The 13,908-nt window shown below is 37.5% G+C and overlaps 1 protein-coding gene and 1 long non-coding RNA gene across 4 annotated transcripts in view; one reads left to right on the top strand and one right to left on the bottom strand.

Moving 5' to 3' along the window:
- The window catches only part of GDA (guanine deaminase), a 130,111-nt gene extending 121,720 nt beyond the window's left edge, over nucleotides 1-8,391 (top strand). Inside the window, exons 13-15 of one of the 2 annotated variants that reach the window (XM_024738919.1) lie at nucleotides 4,469-4,496; nucleotides 5,252-5,318; nucleotides 8,279-8,391. In XM_024738919.1, coding sequence (XP_024594687.1) covers nucleotides 4,469-4,496; nucleotides 5,252-5,318; nucleotides 8,279-8,318 — 135 coding nt within the window. In that variant the 3' untranslated portion in view covers nucleotides 8,319-8,391. Of the gene's footprint in view, nucleotides 1-4,468; nucleotides 4,497-5,251; nucleotides 5,830-8,278 lie in introns of those variants that run through there. The other variant, XM_024738920.1, reaches the window with a different exon arrangement.
- LOC112395610 (uncharacterized) overlaps nucleotides 1-13,908 on the bottom strand; it is a 130,866-nt gene that overhangs the window by 46,702 nt on the left and 70,256 nt on the right. The window lies entirely within an intron of this gene.

Raw genomic sequence — 13,908 nt, 5'->3', positions numbered from 1 at the left:
CGATCTGATCTTTATGATTTCTTTCCTTCTGCTAACTTTGGGGGTTTTTTTGTTCTTCTTTCTCTAATTGCTTTAGGTGTAAGGTTAGGTTGTTAAATATTTGAGATGTTTTCTTCCCCTGAGGTAGGACTGTATTGCTAAAAACTTCACTCTCAGAACTGCTTTTGCTGCATCCCATAGGTTTTGGGTTGTCATGTTTTCATTGTCATTTGTTTCTAGGTATTTTTTGATTTCCTCTTTGATTTATTCAGTGATCTCTTGGTTATTTACTAGTGTATTGTTTAGCCTCCATGTGTTTGTATTTTTTACATTTTTTTCCTTAATTGATATCTAGTCTTATAGCGTTGTGGTCGGAGAAAATACTTGATACTATTTCAATTTTCTTAAACTTACAAAGGCTTAATTTGCGACCCAGGATATGATCTATCCTGGAGAATGTTCCATGAACACTTGAGAAGAAAATGTATTTTTTTTTGGATGGAATGTCATATAAATATCAATTAAGTCCATCTTGTTTAATGTGTCATTTATAGCTTGTGTTTCCTTGTTTATTTTCATTTCAGATGAATTGTCCATTGGTGAAAGTGGGGTGTTACAGTCCCCTACTATTATTCTGTTACTGTCAATTTCCCCTTTTATGGCTGTTAGTATTTGCCTTATGTATTGAGGTGCTCCTCTGTTGGGTGCATAAATATTTACAATTGTTATATCTTCTTGCATTGATCCCTTGATTATTATGTAGTGTTCTTCCTTGTCTCTTGTAATAGTCTTTATTTTAAAGTCTATTTTATCTGATATGAGAATTGCTACTCCAGCTTTCTTTTGATTTCCATTTGCATGATATCTTTTTCCATCCCCTCACTTTCAGTGTGTATGTGTTCCTAGGTCTGAAGTGGGTCTCTTGTAGACAGCATATACATGGATCTTGTTTTTGTATGCATTCAGCCAGTCTGTGTCTTTTGGCTGGAGCATTTAATCCATTTACATTTAAGGTAATTATCAATATGTATGTTCCTATTACCATTTTCTTAATTGTTTTCGGTTTGTTTTTGTAGGTGTTTTCCTTCTCTTGTGTTTCCTGCCTAGAAAAGTTCCTTTAGCATTTGTTGTAAAGCTGGTTTGATGGTGCTGAATTCTCTTAGCTTCTGTTTGTCTGTAAAGGTTTTAATTTCTGTGTCAAATCTGAATGAGATCCTTGCTGGGTAGAGTAATCTTGGTTGTAGGTTTTTCCCTTTCATAAATTTAAATATGTCCTGCCACTCCCTTCTGGCTTGCAGAATTTCTGCTGAAAAATCAGCTGTTAAGCTTATTGGATTCCCTTGTATATTATTTGTTGCTTTTCCCTTGCTGTTTTTAATATTTTTTCTTTGTATTTAATTTTTGATAGTTTGATTAATTTGTGTCTTGGCATGTTTCTCTTTGGATTTATCCTGTATGGGACTGTCTGCGCTTCCTGGACTTGATTATTTCCTTTCCCATATCAGGGAAGTTTTCAACTCTTATCTCTTCAAATATTTTCTCAGTTCCTTTCTCTTTCTCTGGGACACCTATAATTTGAATGTTGGTGCATTTAGTGTTGTCCCAGAGGTCTCTGAGACTGTCCTCGATTCTTTTCATTCTTTTTTCTTTACTCTGCTCTACAGTAGTTATTTCCACTGTTTTATCTTGCAGGTCACTTATCCGTTCTTCTGCCTCAGTTATTCTGCTATTGATTCCTTCTAGAGAATTCTTAATTTCATTTATTGTGTTGTTCATCATTGTGTGTTTGCTCTTTAGTTCTTCTAGTTCCTTGTTAAATGTTTCTTGTACTTTCTCTATTCTGTTTCCAAGATTTTGTATCATCCTCACTATCATTACTCTGAATTCTTCTTCAGGTAGACTGCCTATTTCCTCTTCATTTGTTTGGTCTCATGGGTTTTTACTTTGCTCCTTCATCTGCGTATTTCTCTGTCTTCTCATTTTGCTTAACTTACTGTGTTTGGGGTCTCCTTTTCTCAGGCTACAAGTTCATAGTTCTCGTTGTTTTTGATGTCTGCCCCCAGTGGGTAAGGTTTGTTCTGTGGTTTGTGTAGGCTTCCTGGTGGAGGGCACTGGTGCCTGTGTTCTGGTGGATGAGGCTGCATCTTGTCTCTCTGCTGGGCAGGACCGCGTTCAGTGGTGTGTTTTGGGTTGTTTGTGACCTTATTATGATTTTATGCAGCCTCTCTGCTGATGGGTGGGGTTGTGTTCCTTTCTTGCTAGTTGTTTGCATGGCGTGTCCAGCACTGGAGCTTGCTGGTTGTTGAATGGAGCTGGGTCTTAGCGTTGAGACGGTGATCTCTGGGAGAGCTCTCACTGTTTGATTACTATATGGGGCCAGGAGGTCTCTGGTGGTCCAATGTCCTGAACTCGGCTCTCCCACCTCCGAGACTCAGGCCTGACACCCGGCTGGAGCACCAGACCCTGTCAGCCCCACGGCTGGAGTGCCTTCAGAGTTGGAGAAGCTGGCCTGCAGTGGCTCTCCTTCTGTGCTGCACATTAGAATCACCTGCTTCTTCCTTGTTTTGCCCCAAAGGCAGTGTTCCACAGAGAAAAACAGTCCCCTTGAAAATAGTCACAGCTCTGAGATGGCTTTTTTTTTTTACATTGTGCTCAGTCAGGTTTCACTTGTTCACAGGGGGTTATGTGCAGAGGCCTCGCACCCGGCTCTTCCTACTGGGGTTCCTAGTTTGGAATCAAGATCCTTTTAAGTTATTATAATTTCATGACAATAATGGTATTAAAGAAACATTTGTATTTTGAATATATTTGTATATTTGAAGGTATTTGGCTATAAGAAGCCATAATATAGCTACCACTTATTGAACACACTTGCTGTGTGCTAGATGGCATGGGATTAATACATTATTTTTGTTTAATTATCAGAACAACTACTATGAGAGCCAGGTGTTATTAATATTACCATGTCGTGAGGCTTAAGGGAGGCTAAATGGTTTACCTAAGAACTCATGGCTAGTAATTAGTAGACACAGTTTGGATTCCATCCCAGGACTTTCTGACTTCTGGAATCTGGGCTCTTGATCACAATGCTACATGGATTCTCTTAATTATAAGAAAATGAGTTTTTTTTTACTTTGTCCTCTTACCATGTTTTTCTATGTATAAAATAAACTAGTTCTTACTTTAATAACAATTCTTTTTGAGACAGTTTTTCTTTAAAACTTAGCTACTGCCATTTATAAATTGATCCATTTATGAGAGTAAATGTGATACTAAATGTAACATACTGAGGTTTTTTGAAGAAAGGGGCTGGATTATTTGAAGTTGATACCATTAGTTATTTACATATTACTTATTCTTTTACTTTTTTATTAGAGTGAGTTTCTGGGAATAGGGCTTAGACCCATTCATCCAGTCATTTTTCTTCTATTATACACCTCTTGAAATATTTAAATTATTATATTAAATTAAATTCTTTTTTTTTTTTTGCGGTACGCGGGCCTCTCACTGTTGTGGCCTCTCCCATCGTGGAGCACAGGCTCTGGACATGCAGGCTCAGTGGCCATGGCTCACATGCCCAGCCGCTCCGCAGCATGTGGGATCTTCCTGGACTGGGGCACGAACCCGTGTCCCCTGCATCAGCAGGTGGACTCTCAACCACTGCACCACCAGGGAAGCCCTAAATTAAATTCTTTAATTTTTGTTAACACTTTCCTCTGAAGATTTCAAGGTTCTATGTTAAGAACTTTCAGGCAATGGGAAACATTTGTTAATAGTCAGTACTTTTTTTTTTTAGGCAAAAGACCATTTCTTTTTCATTAATAAAAGTAGATTTCGGGATGTTCAGTCGATGCCAGCTTAGGTGAGACAGTGATTGTTAGCCATAGAAGCCAACTCCTATGAGTAGAGTTAGGTCTTCTGGGGCATAGTTTAGCATTTTGACTTGGGATACTGGATTGTTGGTGACAAATAATTCTTCCCCTTTACCCTTTCTGCCTAACTCTGTTATTGGAATAGCCATCAGTGTATCCATTTCTGGGACCAAGTTCCAGCCAGGCTAATGTATACAACAGAGAGAAATACCTTTTAAATGGATGGATTACGTGTCTTATCTCAAGGCCTTTTTCAGGTTTAAATTCAAAATATTTTCACGGTAACTCTTGGATATGGAATGCAAGACTAAAGAAATTCACATGTGGAAATGCAAACAGACAATGATTAATCAAGATAGCATCTTTAATGTAAATATATAAATAAGTTTCGGCACTGAAATTAACACATTTTTCTCCTCTGGGTTTAGCCATAATTTTGGTAATATATATATTTACAAAAGAAAAAGTTCTGTGTTTAGAAAAAAATAAAAACAGATTTTTGCCATTGAGCAATATATTTATATTTCTGGATTTTGCCAACCACTGTTGGCTGTGAATTTGCTTTTCTAAATGCACAAAATATTCTTTCTCCTTCTTATTATTATTTTTCATTTTAGGCTATTATCCAGAAGTTCCTCTATCTAGGTAGGTATATATGTCTCTATGCTAAATAAAATCTTTCTTTGTCTCTTGGGTATGCTCTCTGCATTTATTGTACCATATGTTAAGCCTTATGTGTGATCATTTGCTTTGATTCATTATATTTTTAACATTCCTTGGCATTGAGCCCATTTATGGCACAATATTTAAAGGCACTATTTGAAATGAATATGCTCCTCTAGAACATAGTCATAAATCCTAAACTGAGGAATGGCAGGCCAAGGAGAAGAGATCATCCTGTACCTTCTTCCTACACTCGTTCTGTAACCCCAAGTCTGCCCTAGCACATTGTATTTGTGATTGTGGTGGAGTCTTGCCACACATGCTTTTTAACGTACTCACATTCAATTCTATTCACTGAGAGAGAGAAATAAATAGTGCGGAAGATTCTACTCTTCCTCCCACTCCGTTGAGTGAGCTCTGAGTTCTGAGTGAATTTGGGGTGGGAGAGACACATGTGGTATTTCTTTAAAAAGCTCAGTTCTTGCAGGCCCTTCATCTCACCATGCTGCTTATGATTCTGGAGTGTAAAGATAAGTATTTCTTTTACACTTGGGGCTGGAAAAGGAAACCACTCACTTCAGCCGAAAGAACGGTGATTGGGGGTTGATTCAATTTTATGTGAATTCTGCTTTAGGCGTGTATTTCAGACTCTAATCCTCAAATTAGGTGCAGCATCTTCTTTTGGTCATATCTACCTGTTCAGATTATAAACAATGATTCCTTGATTTTTCTTTCAGGAGATGACCGAAATATTGAAGAGGTGTATGTGGGTGGAAAGCAGGTGGTTCCCTTTTCGAGCTCAGTGTAAGACCCTCTGCATCTACGAGTTCTCCTGGGGTAACACAGTTCTGTGTTTTCTTGTGCCCAGGCGGAGTTAGGAAGTCAAAAACCAGTACCTTGTTCTTGGGATGACTATCTCCTTCTGTGTCTAGTTACAGTATTCACTTGACAAATCGTTCAAAGGAAGTTGCTCTAATTCTCAACTCTGGTTGGGACAATTAAAAATTTCGCCTTTTTGAGCTGTTTAGATTTACTTTAAAGCTCAAACATAAGGGAATGTTATTATTGGTGGTGTTCTTATTATGAGATTTAAATAAAATCTATTTCACATTTGGACATGTGGAGAGAAAAGATATTCTTATAAGGTTAGATATTTTGAGCTAGTAAATGTGAAAATTAGAAAACAGAAATGAACCAGTGAGTATATTTTTGAGGGAGAAAAAATTAAGACTATGAACACGCGTTGGAAAATGACTTCAGATTGTGTTTGAAAATTATATACTGAGCATACTAATTTAAAAAGAGAATTTGTTGAATTTTAAAATGTGTTTCTCGATTGACCTTGTGTTCTGGAAATATGCACTTAATGGAATTTGCATTTCAGAGATATGTTATTGTTGTGCTTTGCCTTCTTTGGGGATGAAATGTCAGAAATTGAATGCCACATGCTTTCTTAATATAGTTCTGTGCTTCAAAGTGTTTGACAGAAGTTGGGTATTAAAGATTTAAAGTTTCTTAGGAATATTATTCATATAACTACATGGCATAAATAGCTATACTTTTGTGTACTTTAAAATCACAATGTATAATTGTGTGATGCTATTATTGCTACATTTTTATTAGAAGAGAAACAAATTTCATACTCCACTGTTGTGTAGATTGGAGTCTTTCATATATTGGGACAAGTGCTGGGCATCCAGGAGCTGTCAATACTAAAAGGAAGGGTTTCATTGCAATGACCCGTTCTCCCAAAGAACTATTCCATAGTTGCTGGAAATTTCATACTCAGATATCAATCTGTTAGAACTTTAAATGAAGGACAAATCCTACTAGATAAATATTATTTAAAATCTTTAAACCTTGCATATTGAAAGTACTCTATTTTTCAATTTTATCTTGTCTTTTTCATTCCTAATAATTTTCAGGACATTAGCATTTTAGGATAAGGAAAAATATTTAGATGTCCCACTACTGTTTATATTAATAGGACTTAATCTGTACTAGACATCTAGAAACATTAAACAAAGCAAAGAGTGTTTTTATGCTTCCTAATAGTGTGCTTTCCCATAACGTGGAATTAAAAACAAATTATGACTTCATGATAAATCCTTAAGAAATATTGATATGAATATTATTTAAATATTATAGTTTTCTCAGTTAACTCCAAATCCTATAAACCAACAAGGAAAAGGAGTAGTTTTCTTAATATATCCTAACACTCATACCTAGGGCTTAGGGCTTAGGGCTGACTCCTTATTATCACCTTACAGTAAAGAACTTTATGTAATATATCTGCAGAATGAAGAAGAAAATTTGTTCTCTGGTACTATAAATTTTATTCTTATATAGTCATGCTAATTCAGCAGTAATTTGCTCAGTCTCTGGCCCCTCACCCCTGGAGAAACACTTCTAGACTTGGGTATACCCTACACCTAAAGATAGAACAAATATTTGGTCTTATTTAAAAAGCAGAAACAAAAAACCAGAGTTTGTGTTGTGAGGTATTAAGTAACTCAGTAAACCCAGTTTCCAGTCTCAGTCTAGAATTCCTAGTTCCTGAGCCATATCAAAGATGCCCCACCAAGTTTCTTTCCATTTCTCTATAGTGCCGGTAGGTATTTTCTGCTTTATCTCCCCAGTCCCTGCCAAAGGAACTTGGTTACCTAGTTTCTAACTCACATGAGTGGGCTCAGGAATTTGGAATGACATGTGCAAGATCCAGTAATAGGCAGAAGCTGTTCTTAGCCTTTGCAACATCCTACATTTTTACCTTCCATTAAGGGTGTACATTTTGATGTTGAACATCAACTTTCATTTAGATTTAGGACTTACATGCAGCAAATATAAATAAGTGTGGCATCAGAAGCAGGAATAATGGCCATATACAACCAATCTGTCAAATATTAAGTTTAGCCCTGATAATATGTTAAGACCTGAATATCTTTTCTAGTACGAATAGAATGTGTTGAAATGTTTACATGTACTTTGATCTCCCTGCATTACTTATAACTTATGTGTTTTATTTCCCAGAGTGCAGTGTTGCTGAATGTTGCATATGCTTTTTGCAGTACTGCAGGCATTAACCATACACGTGTCCAGATGTTCTGCACTTTGAAATGTTGCCTTTGCTTGATGTGGGTTGACTTTCTGAATTGCGGAAAGGCAGTATTCCAAGCCAATCCTATTTGTCACTTTATGTGTGAATATTTTGCTCTCTGACAGGAAAGGAAGAATTAAAACATCTTCTCAGCCCCCTCACCCTACTCTGCACTATTTGCCTCGGTTTCATGACATTTTTAATGGAATACACTTTAACAGGTAAAAACGTATTCAATAGTAGTGACTATCATACATTTAAAAATATTTTTGCAACCAGAACAGAAAAGCAGGCTAATCAGCCAACATGAATTTAATTTTCAAAAAAGAGTAAAATGTAGGATTAGAACAGGAAAGGTTGTCCTAGTAATTGTAAACTGAGACCAAGGAAACTCTGTCCCCTTATTTATTCTCCCAGCTTCCTCTGATCTAATTGTCAAAGGTTTTAGAATCCAAGAGAATATCTTGGAATAAGCTTCCTTCATGCTAGGAGGAGGTCTTTCTAAATTAATATTATGAGCATTGAACCCCATTGCATCTCTTTTAATTTTTGTGAGAATTCTGCACAGTCAAGAAAGGAAGGCAGTGGGGAAACACCCCTGTTACGCTTAGCTGATTTGAAGTGTGCCCTTGAATATCCCTGTTGGCAGCTACAGTTGAGATCTCAGAAGGGAAACAATGGCTGTGAGATCCAGCAATGTATTTTGAATCTTCATTCCCTTCTAGACTCTTCTATTTTTAATTTTTTCACCTCAGAACCAGATATATGGAAAGCTTTAAAGACAAGGTGGAAGGCACATTGTATCAATTCTATAATGTGTGCTATACATGGAAGATATCCCGAGCTGGATGCTCCTGTAGCCTGCTGGACAGAGGTGATGATGCTGGAAGCAATCACGTGCTTTTTTTTTTTCTTTTAAAGAGTGTTCTGAGTTATTGAAAGGTAGACTACAAAATATGTCATGGGCAATGTCTTGAAGAAATGTTTAAACTGGTGGATTTTTGTGAATTTTTAAGGTTTATTTTCTTTGCAATTTCAGATCTACTTAGCCACTTTAGGTATGACTTTGGACCCTGACACTTTTTTAATGTCTCTAAAGCATGGAAAGAAGTGCAGAGATGAACAGACACGTATTAGAAACCCTGGCATTGGTCCCATGCATGTTTTCACGCCCAGCCCCTCCTTCCTTTCCCTCCTATAGTCTTGAGTGTGAGAGAGCAAGAGGTGAGGAGTTAATTTGTAAATCTGGTACAAATTGAGTGAAATGCAAAAGTTGAACAGCTCAATGGTGAAACTAAATGTAAATTCCAAGATGGTTTCCACAGTCCACCGGGTTCAAGTGACCATTATGTGATTGATGTGTTCACTTCCTACTCAAAAGCCTGTCAGAAAGCATTCTTTATTGAAAACCACCTTACATTGTGTTAAACTTCTGATCGCTGCTATTAAGAATATATATACATATGTATTCATGGGAACATTGTTTCTCAATATTTGTATGATTTGCTTATTGTTCCTATGCTGAGTGAGCTCCTTTTTGCTTCAGACAAAAATAAACGAGATTTTGTGTTTATGTGTTTTTGTTGTTGTGAGTTCTATCAATCTGATAGAAGGGGGATTAATCTTAAAGTGGTTTCTCCTTTTAACGTGAATTTTAAGATTGAAGGGGGTCAACTGTCTGATGATGGATGGAAACTAAAATTTTTGGTGGTGAGCATGCTATAGTATATACAGAAGTAGAAATATAATGTTGTACACATGAAACTTATATAATGTTATAAACCAATGCTATCTCAATAAGAAAAAAAGAAATATCATAAGACTGGAAAAAAATAGAATATTTAGCTGTGGGCCAACATGTATCTTCTATCCTATAATAGTCACTATACACAACTTTTAAAAATTAAGCTATAGCTATATGTTCAGCTCTTTAGAATCAGATTACTGTTGCCTTTGATTTAAGCATAGTTGATATTTCTTATTTTTTAAGCCACAACCCAGAATAAGACGTGCACTTTAACATCAAGAATTAGTTCACACACATGTGCATGAGCATTTAAAACAAACGTCTCACAAAATGCTACTTTCCCTATCTGTGATACCCTGGGCTATTTCTCATTCTATTCTATTCTCTGTAATTTTTTAAACGCTGATAGCGAATTTCCCACTTGGTTTCTTGAACCTCCAATGGGTTATCACCAGCAGTGAGGAAGCAGTTTCCAGTGTCATTTGAGCTGTATACTTTAAGTCTCCATGACTTCATTCTGTGATTTGGCCATGACATGAGGGCCTGCCTTAGGATCATGAGGATTAAATAAAATAATACATAGCCAGCACTTAAGATAGCAGCTGGAACAAAGTGAGTGCTCACTGTATGGTAGTTATTATCTTTAAAATGAATACAAACTGAACAGAAATAAAAATAATTTAAAATGTGTTTTTCTCAGTTTAGTTTTTAGAATTGAAATCAAGTGGTGTTAAGGATCTCTCTGTACATAAAAATATTCTGTAAGGATTAAATCTGATTTTTTCTGGCACTATTCGGCACTATGTTCATTATTTTTTATTTATAACAAGAAGCCTATGAGAGTAGTAGATTTGGTCTATAAATTCTCCCTCAATGTTCTGAGCAACTTACTAAGCATCTTTTTTTTTCTCCTAAGGAACAACTTAGTCAAAATACCCAGAAGAGAATGTTCACATGCATTATGTATAGCAATAAAGTCTGCCTAATTTAATTTGCACATTGTAGGCCGGAGTTCTGTAATGGGTACTTAATAGACAAAAACAAATTACTGCATGGTACTCAATTCAGGATTTAAATAAAATAAGACATGAAATATATATAACTGCCATTTAGACATGAAATATATATAACTGCCAGTAGCAAAAAGGGCCTGTAGTAGGGTATTTTAAGACTCCATGAAAAGGCACTCGAAGGAACTGGGCCCACAAGCAGTTAGTTGTCACTAACAAGGAGTAGGGTTATTTTTTCAAACCCTGTTTGTAAATGGGATGTGAAGTATTCTGTTCTTTGAAATGACAGAACATTATTTTAAAGTATAACTAATTCACTAATTCAGACTCATCTCCTTTTACCATCAAGGCTGCCTACACTATCACTGTAAAGTTACATTAAATTTGTCATACTCCTTGAATTTTTTCATGCTTCTATATTAGTAAGATCTATATTTCAGCCTGGAAAGAGAGAGAGAGGTGGCTAAAAAAGCATTCTCTAGGGCTTCCCTGGTGGCGCAGTGGTTGGGAGTCCACCTAACGATGCAGGGGGCGCGGGTTCATGTCCCAGTCCGGGAGGATCCCAGGTGCCGCGGAGCGGCTAGGCCTGTGGGCCATGGCTGCTGGGCCTGTGCGTCCGGAGCCTGTGCTCCGCGGTGGGAGGGGCCACGGCAGTGAGAGGCCTGCGTACCGCAAAAACAAACAAACAAACAAAAAAGCATTCTCGGGTGTCCCTGGTGGCGCAGTGATTGAGAGTCTGCCTGCCGATGCAGAGGACACGGGTTCGTGCCCCGGTCCGGGAAGATCCCACATGCTGCGGAGCCTGTGCTCCGCAACGGGAGAGGCCACAACAGAGAGAGGCCCGCGTACCGCAAAAAAAAAAAAAAAACAAAAAAACATTCTCTATGGCAAAAACTTTGTAGAGAAATTTTTCAGTGCTAACTAAGAAAAAATAAAACATTTTTGCCCCAAGGTAAAAAGTGCTAAAATATGAACAGATATCATGGAATTTCTCAAGTCACTGGGGCCTTCCTCAATTGCCTAGATTCTGCTCACCCTATAGGGAATAAAACAAACATTTGTTTCCCTATTTGTAGAAAGAAAGCTCAAAGTCATAGCAGTAAAATCTAACATAAGAGAAATAAAGGCCCTAGAAAGATTACCATTTATTCAGATGATAAGAGGTTCTCATACACTTGCTTAAAAACCTAAACTTGAAGCTTCACTGTGAAGTTAATTTCTGTCCTTTTAATCCTGCATAGTCTCCACATCACACTTTTGTTTTACTGCTGTCAAATAAAGCCATGATCCATAAATGAGTAAACTGAGGAAGAATTTTACTCTTGATTTTTTTCATGACTAAATTTGCTTCCTGGAGTACTTGAGAGACCTGAAAGAGCTTTGATGTTTTCTTTCTCTTTCTGCAAGAGTTGATTCCATCCACACCTAAGCTGGGGAATAAATGCAGAGATGTCTTTGTGCTTGGAAAGCACTTTGAAAACACTGACTGAAGCACATGAACAGATAAAGACATGAGAGGCTTTTGTTATTTCAAAGGATAGCTTAAGAGGCTCAGACAAAGCAGCACACATACTTCTTTCAATTCATGAACACTTTCCTCCTGGCTGAACTATGAAAGATGAATCGGGCTTTGAAAATTATGTATTCTGAATTAATTCATATAACCACAACAAAACCTTCAGTATCACAAACATGTCCCAGCCTGGTGCAGTGGCACAGTATGCCCTCAGTAAAATCTCATGGCAAAGTGTTGGTAGTGTGCATGTAAAAGAGAAGCTATGGAGTTTGGGTTGTTTGTGGTTGCTTTTTTAAGCTCAGTGATAGATCTGTTGATATCCAGGACAACTGCACAATCTCTTTTGAGTGGCTTATTTACTGTAACTTATAGAGGGAAAAAGACACCATTATGAAAAAAAACCTGTACAAAATCTTCACGTTCCCTATAAAATTAATGCCCAGGTAAGAAAGAAGTCAACATAAATGCATATACAACCTTCATTTAATGTCATTTGTGGTACTGTAGACCATTTAGCATGGCATAATTGATTCTAAAGGAAATCGGAATTGGCTCACCCCCTCTCACGAGCACACCAAAATCACAACTGCTGAACAACCATCAATAAAAAAAGACTGGAACCTACTTAAAAAAAAAGATATTCTACATCCAAAGACATAAAGAAGAAACCACAAGAGATGCAATATGATCAAATCCAATACCACCTGGGTGGGTGACCCACAAACTGGGGAATAATCATACTGCAGAATATCTCCCACAGGACTGAGAGCTCTGAGTCCCACATTAGGCTCCCCAGCCGAGGGGTCCGGCATCGGGAGGAGGAGCCCCCAGAGCATTTGGCTTTGAAGGCCAGTGGGGATTGATTGTAGGAGCTCTACAGGACTGGGGGAAACAGAGACTCCACTCAAGGAGGGTGCACACGAGGTCTTGTGCACATCAGGACCCAGAGCAAAAGCAGTGACTTCATAGAAGCCTGGGCCAGACTTATCTGCTGGTCTTGCAGGGCCTGCTGGGGAGGTGGGGTTGGGAGACGGCCGTGGATCTCTCTGGGGTCATAAAATATGGTGGCGGAAATAGCAGGGAGTGCACATCTACTTGAACTCTTCCTACAGGCAGACATACTGCTTGGATCAGTAGCAACAAGACCTGGCCTGTAGGCTCCAGTGCTGGGATGGCTCAGGCCAAACAATCAACAGGACAGGAACACAGACCCACCCATCAGCAGACAGGCTGCCTAACACTAAAGACAGTCATCAAATCACAAGTGAACAAAAGAGGAAAGGGAAAAAATGACCTACAGAAACAAACAGCAATAAGAACATACATATCAACAATTACCTTAAACATAAATGGATTAAATGCTCCAATGAAAAGACACAGACTGGCTGAATAGATACAAGAACAAGACCCATATATATGCTGTCTACAAGAGACCCACTTCAGATCTAGGGACACATACAGACTGAAAGTGAGGGGATGGAAAAGGTATTCCATGCAAATGGAAATCAAAAGAAAGCTGGAATAGCAATACACATATCAGACAAAAGACTTTAAACACTGTTAACAAAAGACAAAGAAGGACACTACATAATGATCAAGGAATCAATCTAAGAAGAAGATATAACAATTGTAATTATACATGCACCCAACATAGGAGCACCTCAATACATAAGGCAAATGCTAACAGCCATAAAAGGAGAAATTGAGAGTAACACAATAGTGAGGAACTTTAACACCCCACTTTCAAAATGGACAGATCATCCAGACAGAATATCAATAAGGAAACACAGGTTTCAAATGACACATTAGATCAGATAAACTTAATTGATATTTACAGAGCATTCCATCCAAAAACAAGAATACACATTCTTTTTAATTGCACATGGAACACTCTCCAGGATAGATCACAGGCTGGTTCACAAAACAAGTCTTAGTAATTTAAGAAAATTGAAATCGTATCAAGCATATTTTCCAAACATAACACTATGAGATTAGAAATCAACTACAAGAAAAAAACCTGTAAA

This window comes from Neophocaena asiaeorientalis, unplaced genomic scaffold (assembly GCF_003031525.2).
Source record: "Neophocaena asiaeorientalis asiaeorientalis breed wild unplaced genomic scaffold, Neophocaena_asiaeorientalis_V1.1 scaffold249, whole genome shotgun sequence".
NCBI classification, from domain to species: domain Eukaryota; kingdom Metazoa; phylum Chordata; class Mammalia; order Artiodactyla; family Phocoenidae; genus Neophocaena; species Neophocaena asiaeorientalis.
Note: the sequence above shows the minus strand (reverse complement) of the source record. Positions and strands in the feature narration are given on the sequence as shown.